The sequence below is a fragment of the Candoia aspera genome, chromosome 3 (genome assembly GCF_035149785.1).
Source record: "Candoia aspera isolate rCanAsp1 chromosome 3, rCanAsp1.hap2, whole genome shotgun sequence".
Lineage (NCBI taxonomy): Eukaryota > Metazoa > Chordata > Lepidosauria > Squamata > Boidae > Candoia > Candoia aspera.
This window is the reverse complement of record NC_086155.1, coordinates 108,160,209-108,174,777: the sequence shown is the minus strand read 5'-3', so window position 1 is coordinate 108,174,777 and position 14,569 is coordinate 108,160,209. Positions and strand designations below refer to the sequence as shown.

The window sequence follows — 14,569 nt, the reverse complement described above, 5'->3', positions numbered from 1 at the left end:
AGCCCATTGCAGAGCAAATTCTGAAATCTATTGGACGTAAAGGGCAAAGATGGAAGGCCTGACCAACCAATGAGCTTTGAGCGTAGAGGAAGGTCTCGGGGAGGAAAAAAAATGTGGGAGGATGGAGACCCCGAAGACACTTCCGGCGTGTTTTTCGCTGGTGCGGTCGCGTCCTCGTGGCCTTTGCTATGGAAGACCTGCGGTTGCTGCCGAGACATGCTCGAGATTTTGCTTCGTCGGAGTATTGGGAGCGGTTCTTTCGGGAGCGAGGCGAGCGCGCATTTGAGTGGTATGGAGAGTGGCCAGGACTCCGATCGACTTTGGGGCGGTACCTGCGCCTGCGGGACTCGGTGAGACATGACGGACTGAACGGGGAAGAACAAAGTTAAGGGAAAGGAGGGGACTTGCAGGTTCGCGTTCAGCTGGGCAGAGCATAAACTTTATTCAATTAACGCATTACTTGGCTCCCGGAGGAGTTTAGAGTTTTCAGAGGTCAGCCAAAGGTTGTGTTCGCACGATACGTTTAACGGGTTATGATTAATTAAACTATAGTTTCCTCAAACCAACTTTCGGGGCTTGGTTCGAGCTACTTAACCATAAATCAGCCACACTGGTTGGATGTACATCACAACACACTGATCTACTAACTAACCGCCACCTTTTCGGTTACCTTGTAGTGTCAGCAAAGTCTCTGCATTCAGGTTTGCTATCTGACATCTAGGAAGGGAGAAAGAAAAACAAGCTCAAGAATTAGTTCTATTTTTTAAAGTCACAGTTCTTGCCCTGATCAGCTTGGATGAAAGCAATTCAGACAGCCTGATCTCTTACTAGAGGCCATGATTCTGGTAAACTCCTGATTCTGTTCACCTTAGGCATTGGATGGAGAGAAGAATTGTTAATTTTAATTTGATTTGATTACCACCTAATAGAAAGTTCCATTTAAAAAATCTGTTTAAGGTCGTGGGATTTATACCAAGATAAGTGTTTTGCAGTGTGCATTTTATTTATTTAAATACATGTATTATGTATTTAAAGCCTTTACACTTCACTCTTCTGCTGGAAAGGCTCCCACAGTAGCTGACAGATTAATACTAGCAAGACAGTCTCCTCCCTCAGTTTTACAATATAAAAGATGCAGAATGAAAGGGCTGAAAAGAAAACAAGAAATCCCAAGCACATCTTTGTGTACTACATAATTCTTACAACTACTGGCAACAGAGCCATGCAGGTGAAAACTCTTGGCTGAGCTGATGGACTCTCAGACTCTTGGCTGAGCTGATGGAATGGCTCTGCTTTTTGTCTCTTTGGCTGATATAATCTCTTGGATAACAGCAGTCTTCATGGGAAAGATAATGGTATTCCTTCCCCATCCCTCCAGTTATTACACCTCTGTAGACTAAAGTGATAAAGAATGAATATAGGAGGAGTACATCATTCTAGAAGTAATCTTAAGCTTTTGCCTTATATCTTTAAGTTATAAGCCAAGGGATGGGGTGAATTTTTTATTGATCATGTAGGAAGTCTGTGGGAGTGTTTTTAGTTGAAATACAAAATTGTGTTAAATGTCTGTTTATCTATGTGGTCCATACAGTCTGATTGAGTCTAATATAGTCTGATAAATATCACTTTATTCCTATTCCATTTTCTGCATATGCAGATAAGTGGTGAGAGGATGCCAGCCTCTTTCTCACTCCTCCTTTATAAGCTGAAGTCTAAAAATACGGGTTTTTTGCATGGACCCTGAAGAGGACTGACTTGAGACCTTTTGATATCTCAGGTGTAGCTTACAACTTTCCCCAAGTTGACCTTACTAAGTTTATATTTCTCTTCATTAATTTCACTGGCCTTTATTTTAAAATATCCAGTGAACTGTATACAAGTTATCTGGGATCTACTTTCATTTTAGTTTCAATACATTTTATTTACTTTTGGAGAGCCAGATGCTGGAACACTTTTTATGAGCAACCTAAGGAATAATTTTGATTTACCTAAAAGAAACATGACATTTCTTCCCTAATTTTCCACTAGATTCTTGTTGTTGGCTGTGGCAATTCAGAACTAAGTGAGCAGCTCTATGATGAAGGGTATCATGATATCATCAGTGTGGACATTAATGAGCTGGTTGTCAAGAAGATGCAGGAACGCAGCACACATCTGAGACCCAAAATGGCTTACATGGCCATGGATGTACTGCAAATGGATTTCCCTGATGGGCACTTCCAGGTGGTGTTTGACAAAGGCACTCTTGATGCCCTCCTGACTGATGGAGAAGAAACCACTCTGAAAAGAGCTGAAAGAATGTTGGCTGAAATCGGCCGAGTCCTGCAGTTTGGGGGGCGTTACCTGTGTGTCTCCTTGGCTCAGGCACAGGTATTAAAGGCAGCTGTGGAATATTTCTCTCAGGAAGGTTGGATGGTTCGAATACACCAAGTCTCTGGCCAGGAAGCAGGCACTTCAGAGCAAGAATTTGCTTTGCCTGTCTTTGTTTATGTTATGACAAAGATCAGGCCGGTCCCAGGCTCTGCTTTATGCATTTTGGAGCTGTGTACTGAAGCACAAGAGAAACCTGCCCGGTTCAAGAACAGTGAGCATCTGATTGACGCGGTGAAGGAGAGACAGCACTACTCTCTGCTGCGGAGCCAACTCAATAAGAACTCCAGTGTAGGGACCATCTCTCTGGATCTCTGCAGCAAAGACACTGGCCAAGCCCGGTATACTTTACATGTAGTGCATAGCCCAAAGGTGAAAGTGTCACGTGACAAACAATTTGCCATCTTTATCAGTGAGTTAATGTGTTCCTTATTCAGCCCACTTTATGGAGATCAGATAAAATTCAAACAACCCAAGATCCTTTCTGTCTTTAGATTCTCAGACATTGCTAATGTTGTTTCAAGAACAGACTGTTGAGCAAAATTTGCAGTATTTTCAGGTATACTGAAAAGCAGTATTTGGAAGGACAGCAAAATCTATTCCAATATTATTTATGGTTTTGGTGAATTTGCCAATGCTAGCTAGCAAGTGACCTTTGAGATTTTTTTCCCCTTCTTTTATCCCCAAAGAAAGCACCTGCAACTTTGAGTAGGCTCATATGAGACAGGAAGGAAAGGGTTGAAAATGATTAAACATTCTGTATCATAAAATTGCTTTCAGGTATCAGTTCATATTCTGATATCTGATCTCACGAATAGAGAAGAGTTATCAAAATAATATTTACTGCAGTTTTTACAGACGATTTTAGATATTTTTTGCTTGTCCTCATTTTGGTAGATAAAAGATCTTAATATTCCCAGCACTTGCTTCTAAAACATTTGAGTTGGAACCCAGAACTAAATTAATGTGACCATTTGTGGGACATATGGAGCTTGTCTCCATTTTTAGGTGGCCTACAGAGCCATTCACACCTTTCCAGTATATCATTAATTAATTGTGAATAATTGAATATAATATATATTGCTCTAAGAAACTAGAAATCGGAGCTCTAAGCAAGGATAAATATCAAGAACCATGGTCGACACAGTATGAATCACCAAAATCTGTTCTGATTTAAATATCGCATGAAATTGAAATATAGAATCTGCATTGAAAGGCCCAGATTTTTGATGAGGCACAAATCCCTTCTATTGCCTGTTCCAGTACCACAGGGCAGAGAAACTGAGTGGCTCTTTGGTACGGAGGAGGGACGGAAGCAGTTGGCTATGAGTGCAGGATTCTGGCGTCTGGTAACTGTGGCCTTGCACAGAAATCAACACTATGACAATATGGGAGCCATCCAGGCAGAACTGTCAGAAAAGGTGATGGAACTGGCCCCCCCTGGTCTTCCAGCCCAGCAGCAGGTATGTCTTCTCTCTGGCTAATGACCAGTAAAAGGTCTGTTTAGTCCAGCGTTCTCTAACAGTGGCCCACCAGATGGCTAGGAGAAGCCAACAGGCAAGATGCATTCACAGCAGCACTTTCCTGATGGTACTTTTTAGCAACTAGTATTCAGAAGCCTACTGCTTTTGACAACAGTTAATATATAGCAGTCAGGACTAGAAGCTCTAGGTAGTTTTTTTTTTCCCTCCATGAATTTGTCAATGATGATTTGAAGTCTGCTTTGAGCAATGCTGTGTGAATTTGCCAGGCATATTTGTATAGCAGAAGCCAAAATTAATTTGTTCCATGACCTCTTTCCTGCAGAAAGGAGAGCCACTCAGAACCTCCCTGGCCACTGCTACTGCTAGACCAGGGAGGAACAGCAACCAGGTGACCACGTGTCTTGGCCCAATGCCTAAGCTTCAGTTTGTATGTGGTAACTGATGGCAAAATATGGGTCTATTCAAGCCAGATACACTAAATGTCTTTAGGAAAGTTAGGTGGATCAAGTGTACTTAGAATAAAATTGGCATTGCCTCTTGCCTATAAGAATACCAAAAACACAGTGTAGAAATCTTGTTCTGCCATCTCAGTATTGGTGCTGGGAAAGACTACCACCAAATCTAAGACCCTAGAAAGCTGTAATCCTAGGTCAGATGGGCAGAGTAGATGGCGTTTATAATGTGCTTTGTATTCTATTTCCCTGCTCCTTGACAAAGCTTTCTGTGGGGTGGTGGCCTCATTAGATTGCCTTCTCTTGCAGGTGCCCTTTCTGTCCGTGGATGGAGACATTGGGACCCGTACCATCCAGCAACGTGATACTAGTCCTTTCAGTGGGGAGTATGTTATTGAGGATGTGAAAGGAGATGATGCCTGCTATTTCCGCCGCCTCATCTTCCTCAGCAACAGGAATGTAGTGCAGTCAGAAGCAAGGCTTTCATCCAGGGTATCCCACAAAGGTGAAATGAAAGCTGTGGCTACCAACTACCAACTGTCTTTTAGAATGGGGCTGTGAGGAAGGGTATTATGGGGAATGGATGTAAGTGGGAGGCATGTACTGCAAGGCTGTGCTTTTCTCTCCAGCTTTCTGTTGTTGATCAATTTAAGGAAATGGTAGAAAGAAGCTCAGAGACGGGCTAGTAAGGCAAGATGATGAGTTGAAGTTACTGAGTACGATATGCATTGCTGTCCCTCCTGTCTAGCACCTCATGTATTAAGATGCACAAATCCATACCAGTCTTTTCTACCAGGTGAATTTATGGCCCTTCAAATGTTGTTAGACTACAACTCTCAGCATCCCTGACTACTAATCATACTGACTGGGCTGCCAAGAGTCAGCAACATCTGGAGCGATACTAGTTTTGCACAGCTATCTTGTGAACAAAAATGAATTCCACCTGTTTTGAAATTACTCAGTAAGTTGTTGAAAACAAAACTATCAGAATTGGCTGTTGTGGGAAAAAGGGATAGAATTCCAAACTTGAACCCATTGGGGGAAGCATTCTGGGGGGCGGGGGATGGAGTATTTTGAGCAGTTGTCTCCTATCCCAGATAATTTCAATAATCAAACTTTTCCCCCCGCTTTTATAGTTATGGCAATATGCTTGCCCATATAAGCTTGCTTTGTTTTCCCTCGACAAGGAAATAAGCAGAAACAGAAGCAGAAGAAGAAAGCGGCCTCTAGGGACCATTTCAAACTTGGTGTTGAAGCAGCCGGTCAGGCCATTGACAAAAGCTACTTGTGTTGTGCTCACCACAGAGCTATGGTTGCAGGACTATGTCTGCTGAAGAACCCTGAACACCTTCCAAGTGAGTAGGAAGCCACAGAACTGATTTTTTCAAGTTTGGCCCCGAGTATTAATGTGTGTCAGGTCTCTGTCCACCATAGTTAAAATGATAGGATCCTGATGTCTCTCTGTGTGAAGCATTTGTAAATAAGGTTATGCCTCTAGTCTCTTCCATCCTCAAATTCATTAGCAGTAAGAATGGAGTTTGAAGTAGGATCATAAGGGTGCTAAAATATATAACGCATATGCATTGACTAGAATTCATTTGGCCAGATTAAATTGGATTAAATGAGGAGATGCCTCTGGGCAAATGGTAAAAAGAAAGGAAAAAAGTGAAAAGCAAACAGACCCAAAGTGCAAGCTGCAGTAATTTGTTTGGTCCCCAGAGCTCTCCAAGGTTGTTCTGCCAAAATGTGCAGCAAATTATCATACTTCTTTCGTCTGAATTTTTTTCCTATCCACCTGTGATTAGGGTTGCTCTACATATAAGCAAAACTTAGGGCTATCAGACCTGAACTCTGAAAATCCACATGGTCATTGGGTGGCAGCAAAGACTTAAAGAGTTTTCTGTATGTTTTCTTTCCTGCCATGTAATTCGTTGTCTGGATTTTTTCAGCCCAGATCTGGTAAACTTACAGCTGGGATGCAGCTTTCCTTATACAGGGGTGATCTTGCTGCATTGTGGTATGTGTGTCGATATATACTCCTCCAAGGAGGCATTCTCAAAAAATGGAGGTGTCTTTGTCAGCGGTATCCAGCACTACTGGGTCCTTTGGTGCTCCAGGGAATGGACTGAAATGCAGCCTCAGAAAATCAGAATATGGAGCAATGGACTTAGCTTCTTTTCTGCTCTTAGATAAATCTCCCACTGAGTTGGCAGTTATAATAGAGCTATAAGAAGTTTGGGCTTTGCATGCATAATATTGGCATTCAGAGTTATGACATGGGAGTATCACATGCCACACTCTTTCATCAGAGCAGGATACCCTGCTAGTTATGCTTTTAATGTGTAACTACTCTGTGCGTTGTTTCCAGAGGCTCAGATCCATGTGCTAGTGATTGGCCTGGGCGGTGGCAGCCTTCCCCTCTTCCTCCATGACCACTTCTTGCAGTGCTATATTGATGCCGTGGAGATTGACCCTGCCATGCTGGAAGTGGCTACACGCTGGTTTGGTTTCTCGCCAGGAGACAGACTCAAAGTTCACATTGCAGATGGCTTAATTTACATTGCCAGTCTTACAGCAGAAGGTAATGGCTTTTCAGATCAATCCACACCAAAGCCATGATTTATGGACGTGGACCTCGTGGTGTTGCTTGTGTCCTTTGACTTTCTGAAAGCAAGTATTTCAGAAGCCTTGCAGAAGTCTGTACAGCGCTTACTCTTTTGTGTAGTTAAGAACGAGTCGTTTTGAGCATGAAATGGTCCAAGAAGAAAAGGTTAATAAGCTCCCTTCTATTCCTGTAGCTTTAGCAGTAATACTTCTGCATATCAGACGTTGGAAAAAGAATTCCTAGAATACATGTTACCTATAGGTGCGTCCTGTGATGCTGTAGATCTGGTACTGATACAAAACCTTTTATTTTTCCACAAGGAACACAGAAGCATCTAGCTCTTGTGGTGTCAAAAATGTTTAAATGTTGAGCCTTGAGAACCACGATGCTAGGTAGGCTATGTAACTCTAAAACTTGCATTTACGGCTGGGCTGTGTCCCCAACTGGCACATGTGCATATGTATGTGTGCTGTAGAATCCACTTCCTGCTTTGGAATAATGTGTCTATGCTATTAGGGACAGAAGTAAAATGCTGTGTGTGGGCCATTACTTTATCAATGTGCTGATAAAATAGACCTGTACTCTGATCCAGCAAGACAGTTCGGGTGTTCTTAAGGTAAAATTATGAATATTGTTATAGACTGTTTTAAAACACAAATTGATGTCATACAGAATGAGATTGGGAGGAAGTTCAAGTGGAGAAGCAGCAGTGAAAGCTAAACTTCTTTTGATGTTTACATTTTCCCCATTTTATAAAGGAATAAAACAGGTATCAACTGCAACTGTGTCTGTATGTATCATAGTTAGGATGGTAACTGGGGGATGTATAGTGCAGGTCAGAACATATGCTACTTCCGGTGAATCATGACCTAGAAATCATAAGTATACTTTTTTCAAAAATCACATAACAGTAGTCAGCTAAAATAAGTTTGATTATTGTGCTCAGTTTGATATGGCAACTTTTTTTTATGCAAGCAATATGCATCTGCTTCCTAGATTAATTTATAATGAATTCCTTGGGGCAATGGTTCATTTATCTTAGAGGGAGATGGTTTATGGGAAGTTCTGGTCAGTAGATAAACATATCAATTTAAAAAAGGGGGGGATATGTGATTTAATGCACTTGTATAAAATGTTTCTCAACTGCCTTTGACTTTGGTTGTATTTTAGCAACGCCTATACCAGTGATTAGCTAATGTGATAGATAATATCTATAGAGAGAAATCTTGAGATGGATATGTTTCAATAACTGATGTAATGGGGAGCAGATTCTGAGGTGCATAGGTTCCTCATGAGGGTATCCCTGGGTAGGGCCAGTCTTACTCAGTAAAATGTTTTTTTAGATGCTCCTGGGCATGGATAGTGATTCTTTTCAGATATCTGGTCTAGTTTGCTGTCTGTGTATTAGAATACAGAGCAGATAGGTTTGAAAAACAAAATATACTGTTTCCACAAATGTAATTGGCACCACGTAAGCTCTATTTATCCTCATTGATGTTTTCTGAGAAATATGCTTCCATTTTTTTCCCTTTCCTCCCCAGCTTCATCATCATATGATGTAATAATGTTTGATGTGGACAGCAAGGACTCAACTTTGGGAATAAGCTGTCCACCACCGGCCTTTGTGGAGAAAACTTTTATTCAGAAAGTGAGAACCCTTTTGAAAACAGAAGGTGAGGACCAGTCAGTATTAAGTGCCTGAGCAAAGTAGAATGATGAACTGTCTCTGTGGGAGCTATCCTGTCTTTTTATTTCGATCTACGTGGTATGAATTGTTCTAGAATCAGTGCTGAGTTTGTGAATTTTTAAAAATTGTTTGCAGTCCTGCAGTACCGTAACCCATAGTGTGATCAGAATGACATCTATTAATAGATAAAGAGATTCTTGTTAAACAAACAACACAGAAAACACTGCACTGTGTCATGTCTTTACAGAATAGATTGAGTCAGCATTTATTGTCTTTATTGGAAAAGTAAAGCCTAGGATAATGTACTCTTTTCAGGGGGTGAGCTGAATTAGATGTTCTAGTCAATGATCTGACAATTGAGTGTGAGGTTGAGGGGGCCTCCCACATAAAACTATACATTGGTTGCCACATCAAGTCTGCTGTTCATTACACAGGTTTGCAAAATGAATCATGCCCCTATCGAAAGAGATTTCTGCAGACCTCAGAAAAGGGTTGTTGATGTTCATAAGGTTCGAAGGGTCTACAAAACTATTGCCAGAGATGTTGGCCTCTATCTGTCAGTGGTAAGGCAGGTAATGTACAAATGAAGAAAATGTAACATCTGGCAGAGAACAAAAGTAATGAAATAAAGTCTTTTATAAACAATAGAGTTTTTATATCAGCAGAAGCAGAGAGTAACACTGGATATGTCGATAGTTTGAATCAGTTAAACTCTACAGTATTATCTAGTGATTAGAAAAGATGAGGTGGATTCTTGTACATTAAAAAAAAATGAGGAGCGCAGAAGGTAAAAGGGGGATTCCACTGGAAGGAAATATCCTGTTATGTAGTCTTGCTGAGCATAATAATAAGCCAAAATGTTCTATTTTTCCCACCTGCAGGCATTTTTATTCTCAATCTGGTGTGTCGAGACTCCTTACTTCAAGAGTCTGTTTTGGCTGCCCTCAAAGAGACTTTCCCTTTACTTTATACCCGGAAGATTGAAGGGGAGGTAAATGAGATCATCTTTTGCCAACAGCAGGACAAACTCAAATCATCTCCCAGAGACCTTCAAGAGAAAGCTCAGATTTTGGAGAAGGCACTGCGGCGACCTGGGCAAGAATGGGATAGCACTTATGTCCTGGCAGAAATGCTAGAAACAATAAGACTGGTTTGAGGAACCATGTATTTGATGTTACTGCTAGAGTTGGAGAGAAAAGTACAGTCCGCTACATTCTCAGGGTAATGTGTTATACCAGTTGCACCGCCATATTTACTGGATAGTGATTGGCCGTTAGTTGAAAAGTTGGAAGAATAGGAAATGCCCATTCTTTTATGGCTGAATTGGAAATCTATCATAGAGAGATTTTGATTTTGAGATGAGGAGATGCCATAAAATGCTTCTCTGGAGCAACTCCTCGCTTTGGATTTGTCTGTTTTGTGTAGTCATTGAATGTTGAACATCGGCTGCAGACGAAGAATACCCCTTTGTCCAAACAGCTTCTGTTTTATATTTTGTTACAAATATAAGGTAGTGAAAAAGGAAGTGAAATTTCAGAAAGTGAAATTTCTGAATACAAAATGGATCGTCGTGTTTATAAAAAGGAAAGAACCAACTGTGAAGTAGATCATTTCAGTTTTATAGGAAAGTGCGATACTTGAGAGAATCCCTTTGAAAGTCTGTCTTGTATACAAATATATTTGAGTTTGTTCCCGTTTCACAGTCTCTTGCACCATACTTGTGCATTCCTTTTTGACACTTTTATGGGATAAGGATGAGGCCCTTAGAAAGTAGAATCCTCTAGTTCCATTTTGCATCATCGTCTGAGAAGCCACTGTCTAGATAGAAGCTCCCCTGCACTGTCTTTGGGCCCCTGTGGCAGGATCTGTTCTGTAATCCCTAAAGCAAGAATTGATGACTTGGGAAGTACCAAGGAGGGGCAAAAAAATTCTTCTGAAAGCTGCCCAGATGGTAACAAAGGGAAATATGGTATAGCCAGGCTTTACACTGAAGAATAAAAGATAGAAAAAAGTTTATCAAGATGAAATTTATTTTATCTGTGTGCTTCCCACTTCAAAGTGGCTATGGCTAGCTAATAAAAATGTGGAATTTAAATTAAGACACAATTTTGAACTGTCTTAAGTAGGTAGCAGGCAAGGTCCCTGTGGTGTAGTGCATTAAGGTAGAGTAGAAGAGTGTGGGTGCAAAGAAAAAGTGTTACCTGGCTTGCCAGAGCTGCTCTTCTTAGTAAGGTCATGTCAGATCTTGTCCAACTGGTCAGAAAAATAAATGCCTGGTTTTTATTCTTCATAGTTTCCTTAATTTCATGACACTTGTAACAAGAAGGTTCCTTCTAATAAAAAAGCACAGCACATTCTCACTAAACATTATGGACAGCAGAGTACTTCTAAAATGCTAGCCATGCAGCAAGACAGCTTCCTTTCTACTCTTCCTCCACCCCTGTCCCTTGGCAGGGAATAAACCAGTTTCTTGGAAAAACTTCCTTTCCCTCTTCTGTCCTGTCTAAGGGAGTACCTGACTGAAAAAGCAGCCGGCTGACCATGGTTCTATAAGTCCTCAGCAGCCACAGTATGATATCTAGAAAGAACTATCCTCTTAACAAGATTCTGGATTGGAGTTGTGTGTTAAAATGGCCATTTGGCCTTTGCCATCTTACCATGAACAATCAGCAAAGGCAGTTTCCCTGTTCAAACTGAGTATTTTCTGGGAAATGGATGCTCCTTATCTGTGATGATGGACCTGCTAGACACAGTACAATAATTGTAAAGTGCTGACTTAGACAATTCAGGTACAAACATGTCTCTTCTTTCTGGGGTGTTTTCAGCCAAAAAACTTCTGCTAGTATAAACTAATTGTTTTTTCTGCTGTAAGCAGATTTGAAACTGATTGCTGAAGTTCTACTTTATCCCTCATTAATAGATTTTCCATGAATCAAAAAAGACAAGTGGAAGGAAAATACCTGTGTTTTTTTAACTTGTAGCTTTAATTCATTCAGTAACCAAATTTTGCAGTAACCAGAGTTTGTAATAGTAATAGTTACAAGGGCTGTGTAGATTTTGCAAATGAATCAGAATGCTTCGGCCTTCATGTGAGCTTAGCACCTCTCTGTTAATTTCTTGAAACAGCCTGACATTTTTCAAGCTTGGTTGGGAGCCCAAAAAATGTGCCACTGCTTTATGAGTTACATTGATTTTTATAAGTAGATTCTTTAAAGCGCAGCACCTTTATAAAACCTAAAACTGGGAGAAGAATGCTTTAGCTTAGAGCTGAAAAGTCAGCAACAAAATGACTTTTCCTCCAAGAGTCTTGTATATAAGGGTCCCTACAACTGAAGAAGCCTTCTCCCTTGTAACCTTGTAGATACACAAGGGAGGAAATACCCTGCTGTAAAACCATTCAGGGCTTTAAAGATCAGCAGTAACGCTTTGCATTGAGCCCTGAAGCATACTGACCACCAGTCAGCTGATAGAGCATTGGCCACACATGAACATACTGGCCAATCTCAGTAGCCTTGTTTTGGACTACCTGAAATTTCTAACCCATCCTGAAGTAATCCCTTGGCAGGCTATGAAAGCAGTCCTTCCTCAGAAGGGAAGTTGGCTGAATGGCAGATTCAGACTATCATTAGAAAGTCCATCTTGAAGCTGCATTTGTGTCAAGCTTCCAGGATAAGTTTTATCTAACAGAGCTAGGTGCAAGATTCTTACTTGACTAAACCTTGAAGAAATCAAATAACTTAACTGATAAGGCAGTATCTATATTATCCCATATTGTTAGGGAAATATAGGATAATCCCAAGTGTATTTGCCAGAGGTTCTGCAAGACAACATAAACAGGTTAAATAATATTTTCCCCAAAATAATACTATTTGGTCTTTGGGGTGGATATTGCTGAGACTGTGCTAGCTATGGAAACAGCTGCTACTTAGAGCATTTTGAAACACTGTAAAGTGTTTCACTTTGCAAGGAGATGCTGTGAGTGCAGCCCTTAAATCCATAGCTGCCTTCTGGTGAGCATAGCTCTGTATACTACTGTGCTTTAGCCAAATTCTAATCCTTCAGGAGCAAAAGAAAGAAAATGTTAAAATATGTTTTTGAGTAAAAGCAATGTTGAGCAATGTGGGCTTTGTTTCCTTGCCATGATGACCCAGAGTTAATTTAACTCAATTTTTTGCAGTTGTGCCACGCACTGAACCATAAAGTTGGCTAACTACATGGGGACTGCAGTAAAATAGGAATATTGCAGACAACTGTTGTCACTTGAGAAGGGACAGGATGGAGACGTTGTCAAAAAAACTATAGTCTTATTTGTATTTTTGTGTACTTGCTTGCTTTTCATCTAGAAAAGTCCAGTATTGCTAAGAGCTGCTGCCTGTGTCTGTTCTTTCCTGCATGTGATGCAGATCACTTTCCTAATGATCTAAGCTGGTAATAAATGTCTCCCAAAGGTAATGGTGGGTACAATATCCAGGGTCCTGAGAAAGTTTGTATTAAAATGGAGAAGCTGGATTTTTCTTCGAAATTTATTGTGGGGCAAGGTCTAAATGTTTGCCATGGAAAAATGCCAGTCATCCATCCATTGATATTCAGCATTGCCAGCCTTTGAAGGAGCTTCAGGTTACCCTTCCTCTGTTTCTGGTTCCCTGCTTAGTCAACATCTCAGTGCTTCTGCTTCATATACGGTAGTTAGCACTTTAAAAGATAAATCAGCTGTATCTTGTCCTCACCCTGTTCATAGCCTGACAGAATACAGGGAACTATTTCACTGTGGCTGGTTCATGGTAGACTAAAATGTGGTTCACTAGTTTATGTTGGGTGTTGTGCAAACCCAGCCTATAGCTACAGAAAGCCCCACCTAAGAAGTGTATCTTGCAGTTGCTGCATCAAACAGCAGGGTTGTTACGCTTTTAAGAATGACGTTTGTGTCAATACTAGCAGATCCTGTTAGTGACTCAATGGCCACTAGACTCCAGGGCACAGTGTCAAATAAGAATCCAGTAGTTAAATAAGTGGGACCCTGAAGAATTGTGATATTCTATAAACTTATTTTTGATGTAATACACGCCACTGAAAAATAAAAATTAAAGAATTTTCTGACCTCCAATCACAAGAAGAGCAGAGGTAGGGATTTTTTTAGTAAATTTGTATAACCTTTTAATTACATGGTTTTGTACAGTTTATTACACAATTTAGTGTTAAAGAAGTGACTCAGACAAAATTCTTTATAAATCTCATGGGGTAGGGTGGAGAGAGTTTAGCAATATTTTGCCTGTTACATTTAAAATCTAGCAACAGACTAGAGCTGCTGGATTGAGACAACATTTTTATTTATAATATCAGGGCAACCAATAGCCATGAATTCTGTGTACAGTTTTCAGAAGCTCTTACGTTAGTAGAGTAGACACAACAGAAAATCTCTTACGTTAGATATCATCCTTTCCAAATAAAGAATCCATCTTCAAAAATTAGTTAAGCAAGCACTGATTAATATTGTATCATAAGAACTTGCTGATCCCATTGATGTGAACTTTTAATCTTGCTCTCAGGGCCAAACTAAATGTTAAATAAAATGAAAGATTTAAGTATTGTTTGTTTTTCATTTTGTTTTGTGGGAATTTTGCCAATTCCTGAAAGATTGGGAAATGGGGAAAAAACGTGATCTGGCTGACTCAACCTTAATTTGCTTGGTGAATCAGTATAAGATAATATATTTTCTCATGATGGAGATTGTTTGAAAAGGTGGTTAAATATATCCCTACTTTGACTTGCTAATGTATTATTGGAGAAACCCAGAAGCTAAGAAAATAATTAGAACTAATATGAATAAATCCTCAAAAAATCTCTTATTCCTTTCTTGCATATTGCTTTGTTTCATAGTTAGCTGACCATAATGGAAAGATTAGTATACCTAGAGAAACAGTGGAAATACAAATATTAATGCACAAAAATGAGATATTTCTTGTTTTGCTTT

General features: G+C 40.2%; 1 protein-coding gene across 1 annotated transcript; it reads left to right on the top strand.

Moving 5' to 3' along the window:
• Position 1: 1 nt before the first annotated feature.
• METTL13 (methyltransferase 13, eEF1A N-terminus and K55) lies at positions 2-14,569 on the top strand. The gene is made up of 8 exons (XM_063298533.1): positions 2-350; positions 2,029-2,782; positions 3,634-3,833; positions 4,616-4,811; positions 5,494-5,661; positions 6,675-6,887; positions 8,453-8,584; positions 9,480-14,569. The coding sequence occupies exons 1-8, from the start codon at positions 189-191 to the stop codon at positions 9,752-9,754; spliced, it is 2,100 nt and encodes a 699-aa protein (XP_063154603.1). The 5' UTR covers positions 2-188; the 3' UTR covers positions 9,755-14,569.

What these genes read in the sequence shown, in the direction of transcription:
- METTL13 (XM_063298533.1), top strand. Translation starts at nt 189, where the DNA reads ATGGAAGACCTGCGGTTGCTGCCGAGACATGCTCGAGATTTTGCTTCG. An exon ending in ATCCAGGGTATCCCACAAAG is followed by an intron (nt 4,812 to 5,493) that starts GTGAAATGAAAG and finishes TCCCTCGACAAG; the next exon opens with GAAATAAGCAGAAACAGAAG. An exon ending in TGCCAGTCTTACAGCAGAAG is followed by an intron (nt 6,888 to 8,452) that starts GTAATGGCTTTT and finishes TTTCCTCCCCAG; the next exon opens with CTTCATCATCATATGATGTA.